Raw genomic sequence first — 15,957 nt, 5'->3', positions numbered from 1 at the left:
CTGTAATTTTAAATAATTTTTCTTTTGGTTGTATTTTTGGTTTCTTTTTTCTTCATCTCCAGCAATGATGCTTGGCAATCCTCTAAACAGAAATAATTTCAAGTAAGCAACTATTCATTCTCATAATAAATGCCTGAACAAAAGAGTTGGGACTGTTTTCTGCAAGAAAGTGCCAGAACTATTTATGCAGGATAGGCAGAGGAAGGGTCTCTACACATTGCCTCAAAAAGTCAGCTCTTCAAGAGTAATGGCTTCCTGGAAGAAATCTCCAAAAGTCAGGATGCCCTCACTTGGTAGTAATAATCCAGCTTCCAAAATCATGTGGAAAATTCCTTACCCACAAAACTGAAGTCAGTGATAGCACTGCACTGAAGTATAAGTAGAAACTACCTGTGACAGGGATCAATTCACATTGTGCCTTACTTCAAGCTACCTTCCTACCCACAGCCACGTAGCTGCCCCGCAGAGGAAGTTCACCACTACATTTGTGAGGAAAATCTGATAACTGCCAGAAAATAGTCTACTTTGGCATGCTTTCAATGAATCCTGTGATTCTGCACACTAGGTAGCTGACCATGAAATCAAATAATCAGACAACCAAACACTTAAGCAAGTATCATCCCCAACATGTGTCAAGGATTTGCCTTCTCAGTGAATTTCAGATCAGAGAGGAGTCTGTGATTCTGACACGCTGCCCACAACCAAGAGGCCAAACATCCTCACGGCAGAACCACCTGCTTCACTTACTACCACCAGTGCATCCCACTTCTCTGCAGAAAAACCCACATGCCAAATTCACTAGGAAAGAACCGTTCTCTCAGGATGTTCCCACCGGCAGTTGTTCCTCCATTTTCAAATTCTCAAAGAAACCAGTCCCTGGCTGGTCAGCTTTAGCCGATAGAAGAAACATTTTATAGGAACAGCAGGATTTCAGTCTGTAGTGTCAGAAGTACACAGTCAGGACTTGCACGTCTCTGGCTTCTAAGGCAATTAATACTTCACTGTCACACCAAGATCACCTCCTGGGGTTAAGTAACCAAAGCTGAGCCTGGGAGAAAGATACTGATTAAAAAAACAAAAAAAAAAAGGGGGGTGGGGGTGGAGGGGGGAGATTAAGCATCACATCACAGAGTCAACACTTCCATCCCTAACCTTTGGCTGTCCTTGAGATGTGCAAGCATCTCAACAGTGTATGGGAGGTGACTGTTTTCCTATTATTCTAAAATTCTAAAAGCCCAGAGGTTCCCCTTTCCTGCCTGCGCAAGAAGGACCACAACACTTACTTCACGTTAAAGTTGGAATGAAAGACAACTACAAATAGAACCCACACAGACTCCTGATTCAAATTCAGGTCCTGTTGGAATTATCACTTCCATCCCCGTAAGAGGTCTGTTCACCCGCCTCTCTCACAAAGGCTCGCCTCAGCAATGGCAAAATTACGCAGCTGTCACCTTCCACTGCTGGACTTCCAACAACCAGATGACCCATGGCTCTTGCACTCCAAACCGGAGCCAGTTTGGAATGACTTCACAGACACTCCACTCCCGAGTAAAACGAAAGATCTCTCTTTTTGGCATGGTATGAAAATAGGAGAAGAAAATCACAATGAAGGAGGACTAACAGGACGTGCAGAGCAGCGGGGGAAAAAGGCGATGAAGAGAACGGCTAGGAAAGAGAGCACGAGTTAATGCGAAAACACATACGAAACACCAGCTTCTTTCCCATCTGTGCTGCTCGGATCCTGCCTGCAGCACCGGGTGAAGCCACAGAGCACCAGGACTGCCGGCAGCGCCCTGCCCCGCAGCCCTGCCCCGGGGGGCGCAGCCCGCGGGAGGGCAGGCACACCCCGCTCCCGCCCCCCCGCCCTCAAATCCCCGGGCAGGGCGAGCCCTTCATAAGGCGGCGCGGGCAGCGCTCCCCGGCTGGGCGCAATGGAGACGGGCGGGTGCCGCATGGGCGGCGCGGAGCCGGGCGCCCCGGCCATGATCACCCTGGAGGACCTGGACGGGATGGCGGAGGAGAGCCCCGACTCGGCGTACCACAGCAACGGCAGCAGCCTGGAGGAGGAGGCCGAGCGCATGGAGGACGAGGAGCAGGAGCGGCTGCTGAGCTACTGGCAGAGCGTGGGCCGAGGGCACCAGGTGGACGTGCCCCGGGGTAAGAGCCGCGCCGCCGGGCAGCGCTGGGGCCGGGCCAAGCCGCTTACGCCCACGGCGGCCGCCGGGCCAGGGGCGTCCGGGAGGCGGCACGCGAGCTCGCCCCCGGCGCCGGTATTGCTCACCGTCGGCCGGCAGCTCCAGCCGCTGCCCCCACGCCGGTGACAGGTTCCCGGGCCCCCCTCCCCGCCGGCGGGGCCACGGCAATCGGCCCCGACACCCCAGACCTCCCCCTGAGCCCCGGCGGAGCCCGCCCTCGGGGCCGGCACCCCGCTGCCTGCCCAGGAGAGGGGGCGAGGCACGGCTCCCCGCGCCCCCGGCCGCAGGGCCAGGCTGGCCCGGGGCAGGGGCAGGAGCGGGGCGGCGGGGCAGCCCCGGGCACCGCGGGAGTGCCCGTCCCAGCTCCGCACGCGTCGGTGCACAGAGCCCGGCAGGAGCTTTGCGCAGGGCCAGCCGAAGGATTTCTCTAGCTTAGAGAAGCGGTTGTAGTAGTAGTGGATTGACCCACTTAGACTAAAAGGACTGACGTGAGTTTTCAGTCCTAATTAAATATTAAATTGACTACCTGCAAAAGCGCTCGTAAGAACATCTCCCTGGTACCGATGCAGCTCTTTAAGGAAAGATGCTTGAAATGAAAGACAGCACAGAATTAAACAAGTAAAAGGATGGACTTTGCTTTTTGACAGTAAACCTCCCAGGTTTACCTTATTAAAAAATTATTTTCAACTTTCTGAAAGGCTATAACAAGTCAGGTAACTCCTAACAAGCAGGAAAGAGTAACTGCAAACTTGGCTCATTCAGAAAGTTTAACTCATCTGCTCTGTCCTGCAGACAGAAGCAGAAAAGGATCTTTAGCATCTCTGCTCTTCTGATAAATCCACCCCTAAAGAGGGTGGGAAGCAGCAAATCCCTGAACAACAGACTGCACTAGATGCTACCAAAGTGAAATTATTTACTTAAACTTTTTCTATATTCCAACACTGCAGTCAGGGTACAACCTCCTTTTCAAGTCATGCCTGGAAGTCTCATATTTCTAACGTTTTAACAATTAAAACTAATGTCCTGTCAGGTGCTAAAAGAGCAAGGTCAGTCTGAGCAGAGTTCCATGGCTTGCCTTGTTCCCAGTGCCCTGCAGGAGGGGTCTCTGCGTGCTCTGCACCGGCTGTGCCACCCAGTAGCCTCACAAGCTCCAGCAGCTGTGGATCTGTAACCCGTGCATCGGATCTGGCAGGTTCAGGTTCTGCAGGAGCACAGAGGGAGGGGGAGAGGAGAGGGGCTCCCTATTTACCTGTACATGAGTGAGGGGTGAACAGATGGCTGCCAAGTTGCTCCTTAAGAGTAGCTTTGTGCAGCAGAAAACAAGATTCCTTCCCACAAAATTATATATTCTGACAACATAGTGAAACGAAGCACTGAAATGTCTAGGACTTATTAGGCAGGATATGAAGTCTAGGAAATATGTTCAAAAGTAGCATTTTACCAGATTTTAGTTACTGTATTATAAAAGGTTTACTCTGTAATGCTAAACAAGTGTTACAAAAATCTGCCCAGGGCTATCTGACAGGAGCAGACTACATCTCAACTATGGCAAACTCTCTTAGGCTGTTTGAGTAGTTTACATGGTCCATTCAAAGTTTAAGTTAACTGTTTTATACCCACCTTTAGTACCCAGTCAGCTAAAATGTACTTGAGCCTCAGGGAATACAGAGGGGCCACAGAGATGACTTTCTGGGGAGAGAAATCCCCCCCATCAAGAGGGAGCAGAGCATCTCTCCTGACTGGTGTGCCCCATCCAAGCAGCTGGAGTCACTGACACCACAATACAAGAAAATACAAGAGCTTTACTTGGCTGACTATTGACTGCCAGCGTGGTGACTGTGCCAACAGAGCACTCAAGACTCTAACAACAGAACACGGTTTCTTGTAGTCTAATGGTAAAGTCTGCAAAATAAGAACATCACCATCCCTCTCAGGCTTTGACACTTGTTTTGTTCTATGGTGACAGTCCAGCTTTCTAAATTATTACTTGCTTCATAGCTTATGTTAGCACCTTCTAAAGATAACAGGAACACTGCAAGCATTCTTAAAAAAAAGATAATCCAAGATATTTTGCAAGATAAGAACAACGGATACTTATATGGCTGGCACTGCACTTTATCACTGTTAGCAAGATCTTAATTCCGTAGACTGACTGACTGGCCTATGCCATACCTACAACCAAAAGGTAAGAGAAAATTAAAGGCGCAGAAAGGTACAATCTAACTTTCTTGGCTTGAAAACTGTATTTTACCTACTCCCAGTAGAAGCAGAAAACATGCTAGAGCTGTTACTTTTAAATTTCTCAATTCTAGTTTCAATTTATGAACATCCATTAACAAGCAAGCTCAGGAAAGCTGCTACCCATCAGAAACATCTGCTTGCTGAAGTGTAAAGCTGTCTAACGACACTCAGCATACAAACCGGTGTGCTCTGAGGTCAAGTACCCAGGCTCCAGATCAAACTTCAGCTCTGAATGGCAGGTGGTTTTCCAACAATTCCAACATACCCCCCTTGCTGAGGTTACCTCATGTAAGGGGCAGCCCAGCAGCCTCTGTACCAGCCAGAACCCCTGTCTGCTGAAGGAAGTATGGGGGAACAGACTAAAGCCTCTGCTGCTGGAGGTCACCCTGGTGTGCAGCCCCATGCTGAAGCCCAGCCCTGAGCCTGCGTCCCCAACAGTGCTCATAGGCACCTCCCACAGCTGTTTCTGGATTGTTCTCTCCAAGGGGCATGTCTACTAGTTCTCTCCAGAATCAAGATTTTGGTTCCCATCATTACAAAGGCTGTCTCCTCTACTCCAGAACGACAAAGTTTCATGTGCATGTACATTATTTAAGGGTGCAGCTGACAAGTATATCCTGCTTCAGTGATACTCCCAACAGGTCCAGTCAGACACAAATTAAGAAATGCAACAATTTAAATACTGTTCAATCTTGCTGCTATGAACAAGTCTTGTCAAGTGTGTCCTATCTATATAAATCCCTTAGTAAAGATATGCCACTTTCACAATACCTACCTATAGTAGCAACTGTAATCACAATTTTGAAATATAATTGAGCCAAGCCTTTACCTAGCTGCACTGCTACAGCTCATCGTGCCTTGTTTTGTCACACCACTATTCAAGTTTGCAAGCTTGGATGTGTAAATGGAGCAACTCACTTGCTTTTGGCAGTATAGTCTTAAGTATTGTGCAGATTAAAATACTTATAATCCAAATGTTATACTGTCCTGCCTGACAGGCACGGGATTCACAAACAGAAGAATAAAACTCCTGAAAGGACTTTAATTAGTTGCAATCCCTATCCTGTGCAATAATGGGGGGGGGGGGGGGGGGGGGGGGGCGGGAAGAAAAACTTTTAAAAGCCCTGCAATCAAGATCCTATCAATAAAGGGATCTAAAAATAGAGTTAACTTTTCTAGAGTCCTAAAACATTTCTTAATTATTGAATACTCTGGAAAATTCAGTGCTGAAGTCTAATCTACAATTATTTTTCTCTCAGCCTCCAAAGAGATCAATTTTACATATCAGTTATTACTTAATTTTAAATGTTTTCCAATGACGTTTTAAAAAAAAAAATGTTAAAAATTAACTGAAGTGTAGCCTTTCCCCCTTCATTAAAAGGGATCTTTACTACTCCAAATAGTCTTAAACCTAAAACTCCTACACTGGATGGAATGCCAGGAGATGTAGGTTTGATTCCCAGCTCAGCTACAGATTTACTAAAGTGACCAAGGCCACGTTAATTCTCCTGCATCTTAATTCTCCTCTTCTCTGAAACATGGATTATACTCTCCTGCCGCATCATCCTGACTTTTCTACTTAAGATACTGAGGCACTTAAAACACCCAAGAGAAGGGCTTTTACTTCAGTTGAAACTTTAGTCCTTTTCATGCACATCTGGTATGTACCGTGAGGTAGAGTATGGCAGAAATTCACAACCAGACTTTCAAACACTGTACATAAAAGTTAAGTTTCTAATCTGTATCTAAGTACACAAATGTCTGTTACTTGAACTTTGAAAGACAAGGAAATACTCTTTTGGAAATGAGTCTTTCCATTCTTAAGATTAAACTTGTATATAGAGTTTCCAAGCCTGTCTGTTAGGGAACAACACCTAAGCAGAATTTATTTATAAACTGCAGCTAGAATTGATGTCAAGACAACAACAGTTGCAAACACACCTAATCCAACCACATTTAAATGACAAAACTGTAGGAGAAGTACTAGAATACGCTAGTATTATATATGCAAGTGCAATATATTTTTGCTCCTTCTATCCATTTGAGTTTGGCTAGGAGTATAATGATTACTACAGACTGGATGACTACTAGTGTCACTACATCTAGAAACAATAGGATAGCTTTGCTATTTCATTCCTTACAAATCACGAGAATCATTAAAGAAGTCACCGCACATTTCAGTTCCATCTCAGTATTGGTGAGCATGCAGGTGCTTAAGAGTACTTCAGCAATTATCAACTATTAACACTCTCCTTCACATAATGATCTGCCACCACAGTGTGCAAACTCAGACCAGAAATGATGACATGTTAGACTGCACTCTGAGTCCTTCTTGTTCCAAAGGGCAAGACAACAGGCAACAGCAAACATAAAAAGCATGCCAAACATACACCATCCCTGTTAGTTAAATGAAGTTGGTATGTTCCATTTCATCTTTACTAATGCTTTATGTGGACTATGGCTATTTGAGAACATTGAACCACTATTTCTTTCCGCCAGATGTATCGGATCCTGACAGCCAGAACACTGAAACTTGCTTTGCTGTATTCCTACCATAATATATATTATGTTATAGTTTTGCTAGAATGTTAGTATTTGCTTTAAGTCAACAGTCTTCTGCCCCTTCCAAACTGAAATAAAACCTTTCATCTAATGTACTTGGCTGATCAGACAGCACATACATATAAAACTACTGCGAAACAAAAAGCAACTGTGTTAGCACAAATCTATGTTCCAATTTCTTTGTTAAACAATCATGTGTCTTGTTAAGAAGTAGTTCTTTAGTGAAGTATACATTGAGGAGTTAAGTTTCCTCATCTTATATTTCTTTCACTTAACAGGACACTTTTCTCCTCCCTCATCTATAATTTCTGCCCTTCAGTCCCCACTCCACACCTCACCTTCATTGTCTGTCCTCTAGCCTGAGCACATCCAGTTCTCCCAGACCCTTCTGCACTTCATCCTGCCCTAACCAGCTGTATCTCGAGTTCATCAATGCAATTTCTGTACCATGAAGCCCCAAACCAGGCACAGCATGTGAAATGCAGCTTCAAGAGAACCAAACAGAACAGTCACCTCCCTTGACTGGCTGACTGCAGTCTTGCTGATATAGCATGTGTCCTGTTCTGTGCGGTCTCCTTCTGAAACTACAAACAAAAGTTCATGTTCTCTACTTCTTAATGAAAACATTTGTTTGCATTTTATTTTGCAGTCCTCCCCTCCTTCAAGGTCTTACTAGAAGGGCCTGCATTAAAAAGAAAATTATATACACACACATACATATATATATATAAAATGCAATTCACTTAAAATGCAAAACTCCACTTTTCATCACTGAAGCTGGATCCCCACAGCTGGAATGCATACTCCATCAGTTTCTGTTTTATCACTTGCAGAGACTGCAGCTGGCAGTGCATCCCAGAGAAAAGCAGTGTGGTACCTGGGCAGCAGGAATGGCCAGGCTAGCCAGGACACTCGGCTAACAGCCAGCCTGGGCTGCACCAACGGCTCCAGCACTGTGGCTTCTGAGCAAAAACACAGGCCTCACACTCAATGTATATCCCAACTAATAGGTAGCACTGAAAAGTGCGTAATTTCAAACATACAGTGAAATATTAGACGTAAGACATCTTTTGGAAAGACTGAGTTTGCACAGTAGTATTTCCTGGGACCTGTGATCAAGAGCAGGCAACTCAATTTACTTCTTCATGCGGATACACATCAATCCACCATGAAAGAGTTGCTAGAATTGGCAACATCATCTGTACAGGGCCAGAACGCCCAGCATCGCCAAAGGCTTCCCATAGGCAGGTGTATATTTGTCATATATGCAGAGCAGGAGTGAAAGCTGTTTCTAGCAGTACCGAGACAGAAGTCAGTTAACCTTTTCCGTTAGTATCAAAGGACAACCTAAACTTGTTACAATGTTCCCTGAAGTTTAACTAAGGGACAGAATGAAACACATTTAATCTTTATTTCTACAGCCTCATGTCTAAAACTGGAAGTGTGGTTTGTTGTTGCAGACATGGCAGAGCCAATTCAGCAGCTGACTAGAAACAACAACCCCCAGGAGAGACAGACCATCCCATTTACTCTGATCCACCGCAAAGAAAAGGTACTGTTTCCCTTCCCAGTTGAAGTTTTAACAATGTTTTCAACATTAATACCTAGCTTCCAAAAATATGTTTCTTTAGAAAATTATTTTAACCATCTAGGATTTTTAACGTCAGAAGCACAAAGCATTACAATGGGGTAACTACTCATTTTTAACAACTCACCATTTTTACATATGAAATTTTTTCCCTTTTGGAAAGCAGAAACTAACTATCAGGAAAGTCAGCAGATGACCAAATTACACATTTATGACATTTTATAATTAATTTAACAAAAACCCCTTGTATTTTGACATTTGAAAGAAAATACCTATTTTCATTTAAATCAATGCATTTGCTTCTTTACATGATCATGTTAATCAAACCTTAGCAAAGAGTACTTGAATGAGATTAATATCTGAACTTAAAGCCAAACATGTACTTTTGTATCATGGATCATTATCAAACAAAGCAGCAATTTCCAAACCCATCTTATCAAAACCATCTTACCCTCTAATCAAAATTTAAAATTAATGCCCAGGAAATTGTTTGTAGCTCAGGAAATGTGCAAACAAGTGTCTAACTTTCAATATATGACGAATCAAGAAAATCTTTACCAACCACACATGAAGATTTCTTGTCACATTTCTTTTAAGCAAAGCTATACAATTCAAACATATAAATATCACAATTTGATTATATTTCACGTGAGTATATTTCACTATACAGTTTGGGACTCCTGGCTATTTATGTTGTAAATAAATGCTTGAAAGCAATTTCTTAGTACTACTGTAATAACTGCAGATAAAAAAATAAGGTTATTCAGTGTTAATTGCAACTAAATGTTTAATACTGCAAGTCCAGAAGATGACAGGTTCTTATTTTAAAGAATGTTGAAATAAGTTTTGGTCCAAGATCAGCAGCATACCCCTTCTTGACTTATATGAGAACTGCAATTCACATTCAAGATCATTTCACCAACAGCTGAAACAGTTGAAAATAGTTATTCTTCCATTCAAGGAAGATGCACACACTGCATTGGTTTTGGTTATCTAATTATATGCCAGCCTAGACCTTGAAATTAAACGCATGTAAGTATTAAATAGTATGCATTTAAGGTACAGCTGGCACAGACTTAAAAACATTCCTTATGCTTGCCATTCTCCTGGTCACACACCTGGAGAAGTTGATTTCTTGATGCCGTAAGTAAAGCAATGAAATACTGTTTGACTTTTACTTGTTTGGTTGGGTTTTCTAGATGATTAACTTAAAATACAAAATTGTTATCTTACTGTGCTTGCAGCTTGGAGATCTGCTTTATGAAAAACGTCAATATGGAAAAGCCAAGTGGGCTTGTATAAAAATGAAAGAAAAGCAGTATGAACAGAGCATATGCCTTGGATTCATGAAGCTTATGAGGTACATTTGTGAGCAGAATTCCTCAGGTAATTGGTACCACAATTCTACATTAAAGTTAAAACACTGTATTTATGCACTAGCATGTCCTAACTGGGGAGATACTTTTATTAGCTTTTTCCAAACACACCACCCTGCCTAGAGGGACATCTTCCCACAATACAGCCTTTCCAGCAGAGTCTAAACCAAAGTGCTGCTTCCTCTGTGTATGTGCTAGAAGAGAACATCTGCAGGAAGCCATCCCTGTTTCCAGGGCCATTGTGACAACTGCCTGAGTATTAACAATGGCTATTTTTGTACAGCTGTCAGCTAGAAATAAGGCTTTCACTACAGAATTTTAGTGGTTTAGTTTTCACAGCAGTACTGATTTACTCAGAGTGTAAGGCCAGAAGAGACTATAATGTTTTGCCTCCATTTTAGTTTATGATACTTAAATTGTGCATGTCTGAATGGACACCAAAAATTTATGTGGTCGAAGCATGTTTTCCAGAAAGATAATCCAGTTTTAAGTCAAGAACTTTAAAATAATGGCAAGTCCACAATGTCCTTGTGCCTGCATAAAAAACATCCACCTAGTTTCCAATGCAGTTTGATCTGGTTTCAAACTTCCAGCCATCAGTTCTCATTTTTTCATTCTCCAGTTGACTAAGAAGTCTTGCAATGGCCAGTGTTTTGTTCTGTAGTAGCACGTGGGTTGTAATCAAGTCAAACCTTAATTTTGTTTCCAAGAAACTAAAAGCATTGATCACAAAAGCTTTGCCTTAATCAGGTATTTTCCCCACTCTCCTCATTCTTTTAACACTTTTACATCGTTTAAAAGTAAATTTGGCTCCAGAACAGTGCAGGTTTTGTTTTCAAACTGTGTACAGAACCCACGCCTAGTCATCACTGCTACCTGCACAGTCAAGAAAGCCAACCTTTTCCTATAGCGTTCCAAGAACATAGCAACATTTTGGTAACAGCGAATTCTCAGTGAATTCACAAGGCAGCCCTTTTACCTCAACTACGTTCTTTGCTCCCAAATATTTAAATCACGACATAAGGTCAGTTTACAAGACAAACACAACCCTCTTAAGAGACAGAAGTTAAAACTCCTCACCCTACATGAAGATAGGAGAGCTCACCATATACTGCATTTTAGACATACATGCACACACATTTGCACATGTAAGTTTTACGGAGAGATATATATATATATACACACAGACTACAAAGTATAAGAAAATGCTACTTCCAAGTCAGAATACACAACTCCATTTTCTAAAACATCCTACTGAATTCCTTTTAGTAACAAAACTGCTCTGTGGTACTCACTTTATATTATTCAGTATGAGTTCAGAAGTGGAGCACAGTATGTAGACTTTTTTTTGTCTTTTTAAGAAATCACGTATGTCTCCTTAGGACTGTACTTGGGGATAACAATACCCATTGTGACCATAGTCCATACAAATGAATCTCAATCGGCGATGACACAGTCAGTGACAGTAGCATACTACCTGCCTGAAGTGCTGCAGGATGAGCCACCTCACCCTTTTGACTCTGACATCAGCATTGAAGAATGGCCTTCTACTATTGTTTATAGTAGGTAAGAACCATTTAAATTTTTTTCTGGTAGAAAAGGTAAAAAGATGCAGTTTTCAATTTGGGCATGTTATGTCTCTTGAATCAAGTTCTAAAAGCTAATAAATGGTAAAACTTGATTTTCAGGAATGGTTAAAAGCTGCCTGCTTCATGAAACTGGTATATTCAGGAAATAACGGTTACGAGCTTACTTGGTAAAATGATGCATCTGTAAGTGTGAGATGTAACAAGCATCTCAAAGCACAGACTACTCTGTGTAGCTGGGAACAAAGCGCCTGACATATCACTGAAAATTTAAGAAAAAAAAACCCAACCCTGTTATCTGTTTGAGATCAATCACAGTCAGACAGTATCATTTGTGAAACATGACTAAATGATTTAGGAGGCATGTCTAGGCTCTGGAAAAACTGTGGGTATTAAAAAGAACTTGATATGAAGTTGATTGTTACAGGAGCTTCAGAGGAATCACCAATGAAGACTCTATAATGAGAGAAATAAACCTGTTGGCAGAAATTCTGGAGAGTCCCGAGTTATGTTTGCAGGATACATTCATCATTGCAGGATATACAAACCCAGCTGCTGCCAATCGACACAACGAGATCTGGTTCCTCCAGAGACCATAGCCTCCCCTTTCCGATGCTCGTCAGCCACAAGAATCAGTTCTGATTTACTGGCAGAATCTTACACGTGAATTGCATGAGACTAGATGTCAGACCCTCAAAGATTTTAGACATGTGGCTTTTAGCCAGTTTAGCAAGGCAATCGCTCCAATTTAATAATCAGAGGTAACACCTGAAACAGTTTCCTGTGTCAACTTTTACAGTTTTTACACAATTTTTAATGGAGATATTTAGCACTTTAAAAGTTAGTTCACCTTATCTTTTTTTTTTTTTTTAACAAGATAAGGGAGACAGAGACCTCTCTCCTCGTCCCCTTACTAGCATCTCTAGACTGCTGGTGGCCTAGGACAGTGCTAGGGGAGACCCTGGAGCCCCCAACCCTAGCCACCTAGTGCTGCACCAGCTACACAAGGACCCTGGTGGGGCTTTCAGCGGGACACACAGTAAAACCACCTCACACGTGCAGGCTACGCTTCAGGAAAAGAATGTTCAGGTCTTAATTTCTGAAGGTAACTACCAGATTTAGACCACTGGGATTAAACCAAGGAGTAAGAGTAGGCCAATGCTGACTGCTTTTAACATCATCATCTGTGGAACAGAGATTCTTAATGCTTACCTCAAAAAGCATTCAACCAAAGTACTTCTAACTTTGAGAAGAGGCCAAGAAAGCAGAACAGTCTTACTGCTCACTAAAGTTTTGATAGCAAAAACTACAAGTTACCTTAATCACACACACATAGTAATGCCATGACTATATTTGGCATTCCTTAATAGAAAGTGGTTATTTCTAACTCTTCAGATTTCTGAGCATGTTCTTCTTAGAGCTTTGCTGAATGTTAAAACACTGCAGCTGAAGTCATTAATTTGTTCAGTACCTTTTACACTTTTATGGCAGTACCACACTACTAATGTTGTAAGTGACACAAATACTTCACAGAATCACAGAAAAAAATTCAGCTAGAAGTGACCTCTGGCAGTCACCCAGCCCAGCCCTCTGCCGAAGGCAGGGCCCGCGCTGCTGGCAGAGCAGGCTGCTTAGGGCCTCACACCCCCAGATTTTACTTATCTCCAGGGATAAGGAGCCCATAACCCCTCTGGGCCCAACTCCAGTATTTGACCATCCTCACTGTGAGAATTTTTCCCTTCCTAATATCTAATTTTCTATGTTACAGCTTGTTTCTTTTACCCTTCATCCATATGATAACTCTTGAAGCAGACAGCTGGTGGTCTGGCACACTGTGAGTGAAAGCCAAGCTGACACAGCTCTGTGCACATCAGGTCTGAGAGCAGCATGCACACTTTGCTGTTCACCACAGTTAAAGAGTGCCTGCTGCTCTGGAGAATTGGGGTAGCAAAGTTTTGCTCTCAAAAATCACTTCTTAATGTCTCCTCTTTCTTACGGATACAAAGGTAGAGTTTAATCTTAGTAGAAGTAAATTAAATTTTATATACAAAGACATTAAGTGCATCACCAGCACTATTTATGGATTACAGGATTTAGGCTTTAAATAGAGCTTTTGTGTTCTTCAGTTACAACATACGAACTGCAACCAGAGCCAGTGTCTGCTAGCTTTACAGTAGTCAGCTGGCAAGCCAAACCAATTTCTGTAGTACTTCTGAATGAACGTATAGGTCTCAAGAACATTAAACATCCCAGTTCCATAAGGCGCTCTGCTGCACAAAACCAACTTTATGCTTAACCTAAAACCTCTTGTTGAGCAGCAGGATCAGAGAGTGCTGGCTGGCCCTGGCTGACTGGGCTTAAGCATGACCAAGGTGCCCTCTGGTGATTGCTGCCCACAGATCTGCTGGGGAGACAGCAAGGAGAAGGGTGGGGGGAGAGAGAAAAGCCTTAGTTTTAATACAAACAAACTGATAGTCTGGGGGGAAGAGGGAAAAAGAAAACCCCAAACCAAAACAGCAATCCTCGCTTCTTCTGAACCTGTAGCTGTTCAGATACCCTGCACTAGTCCAGCATTCATAGACATTCATATTGCCACAAATTAACTGGATGTTAAACTGAGGTGGGGGGGATCTCAAAACAAGACAGTGGGTTTGGGGCCTTTCTTACTCCAGCCAGAAAGCTATCAAGTCTGGTTTGCCAGGTGACAGGACAAATGCTTGTGTCAGTTGTGGCCACAAGTAGGAACCGCTTTGTCTGATGTGCTAATTTAAATGCACATCAAAGGAATTCTTACTTAACAGAAGGAGACTATGAAGGTACCTGTCACGTCTCTTATTCTTCTCAGTTTGTTTGAGATACAGGATCATGGCCCTGAGGGGGGGAAAAAAAACCACCAAAACCAACAACTTCCTTTTCAATATGTTGGATCGTATCCCTCTTGATTTTTATTTATTTCGCTTTTTATTTATTTTTAACATTTCCTCAGACTGCTGGAAATGCCAGCCAGTATTAAAGTGAAAGCTAACAAATTAATGACAATGTTTTTAAAAACAAAGTTGAGTAGAAGGCCCAGGGAGGCATTAAATAACAGGTTTTGGTTTCCCCTCATCTGGCCTCCCAAATATTTTCACAAGAGACAATAAAAAGTTTTCACCTTTGACAAGATTTTATGGCAAACTGAGGAAGTTTTTGCAATTTGATTGCTTTTGCCAATTATATTAACGCTTTGGCACAGCGGTATCATAGCTGTTGAAAGTAGTTAAATCCTCTCACCATAAAGTACTGGTTTGTACATACTTTACATTTTAAATGTCTGTTGCAAAAAGCATTTGCTATATCTTATGTCTCTTTCCATAGGCAATCTTCACCTAAATACTTCTGTGACTCAGCTACTTGTCAGTATGTTATAGAAACATTCTTGTTACTGAAATATAAAAATAATTTATCTGAATGTGCTGATATCCTAACTGCAGCAAAGTGTTCAGTGTTGTTTTATGTAAAACTGTGAATTCCAAGATAGTATTTATTTTGACTTATGTTAGACAGCTTCTGCTGCTGGGAAAGAACCCATTAATCTCAAGTTTGAAGATACACTTTATGGCTATGGAATGTCACAGCAACCTCCGTAACTGGCCCTCACAAGCACGGGCATAAAGAATTGCAGGTTTTAACCAACACACAAATAAAGCTTACCTAATAGTTACACCAGTGAATGCCACGGAAACATCACTGTTACTCAAATACATAATTTCAGACAGTTTGAAAACATTATGTCAAGCATGGTTATCTCCTGTTATCGGAATAGGTATTTTATTATCCATCTGTGGCTCTACTTTGTAAGCCATTAATTAATGGATTTTAAATTTGAAGTTATTAGATTTCCACTATTCAAAGGAGATAATAAAACAGAATTCACCCATATTTTTTGAAGATTAAATTAAGTAGCCTTAACAGATAAATGTTGTCCTGCATACTGTGTATTTTTCAAACAAGCATTAGTGCCTAAGAAGTTTACTCCAGCTATTGTGATACTCAGGGCCTTGCTTATTGTATGTACACAAATATAATTTTCCCGTTGTGTTATTGCATTGTGCTGTTTCACACTGTCCTTCATTTTCACTGAAGTGTTGTCTTGTTTACTGTTACTGTTTGTCAAAATTAAAGATAATGATTGTATTGTGCAGTGTACACCTGGCTTTCATTTTTGTAAGACACGAGTCCTTTTGCTATCTTTCCTTTGAATGGGAGCAGCGGAAGTCACAAGTTGCTATTCTGATTTTACAAGAGCTGTTTAAGCCCCAAATTTGAGATGGTCACTCTAAGACATCAAAAAACTTAAATAACTTTCAAAAGCCCTGCACTCTTCGAAATAAACACATACATTTGGAGTCTCTGTGCTGCAGTCAGCA

General features: G+C 42.1%; 2 protein-coding genes across 5 annotated transcripts in view; one reads left to right on the top strand and one right to left on the bottom strand.

The window, feature by feature from the left end:
• FANCM (FA complementation group M) overlaps positions 1–15,957 on the bottom strand; it is a 75,903-nt gene that overhangs the window by 54,102 nt on the left and 5,844 nt on the right. The gene's annotated exons all lie outside the window — the stretch shown is intronic.
• LOC102058438 (heme-binding protein 1-like) lies at positions 1,851–15,724 on the top strand. The gene is made up of 5 exons (XM_055715167.1): positions 1,851–2,157; positions 8,459–8,550; positions 9,831–9,972; positions 11,345–11,528; positions 11,976–15,724. Exons 1-5 carry the CDS (start codon positions 1,932–1,934, stop codon positions 12,145–12,147), a joined length of 816 nt encoding a protein of 271 aa, XP_055571142.1. The 5' UTR covers positions 1,851–1,931; the 3' UTR covers positions 12,148–15,724.

The sequence above is a fragment of the Falco cherrug genome, chromosome 7 (assembly GCF_023634085.1).
Source record: "Falco cherrug isolate bFalChe1 chromosome 7, bFalChe1.pri, whole genome shotgun sequence".
NCBI lineage: Eukaryota > Metazoa > Chordata > Aves > Falconiformes > Falconidae > Falco > Falco cherrug.
This window is presented reverse-complemented; position numbering and strand designations above follow the sequence as displayed.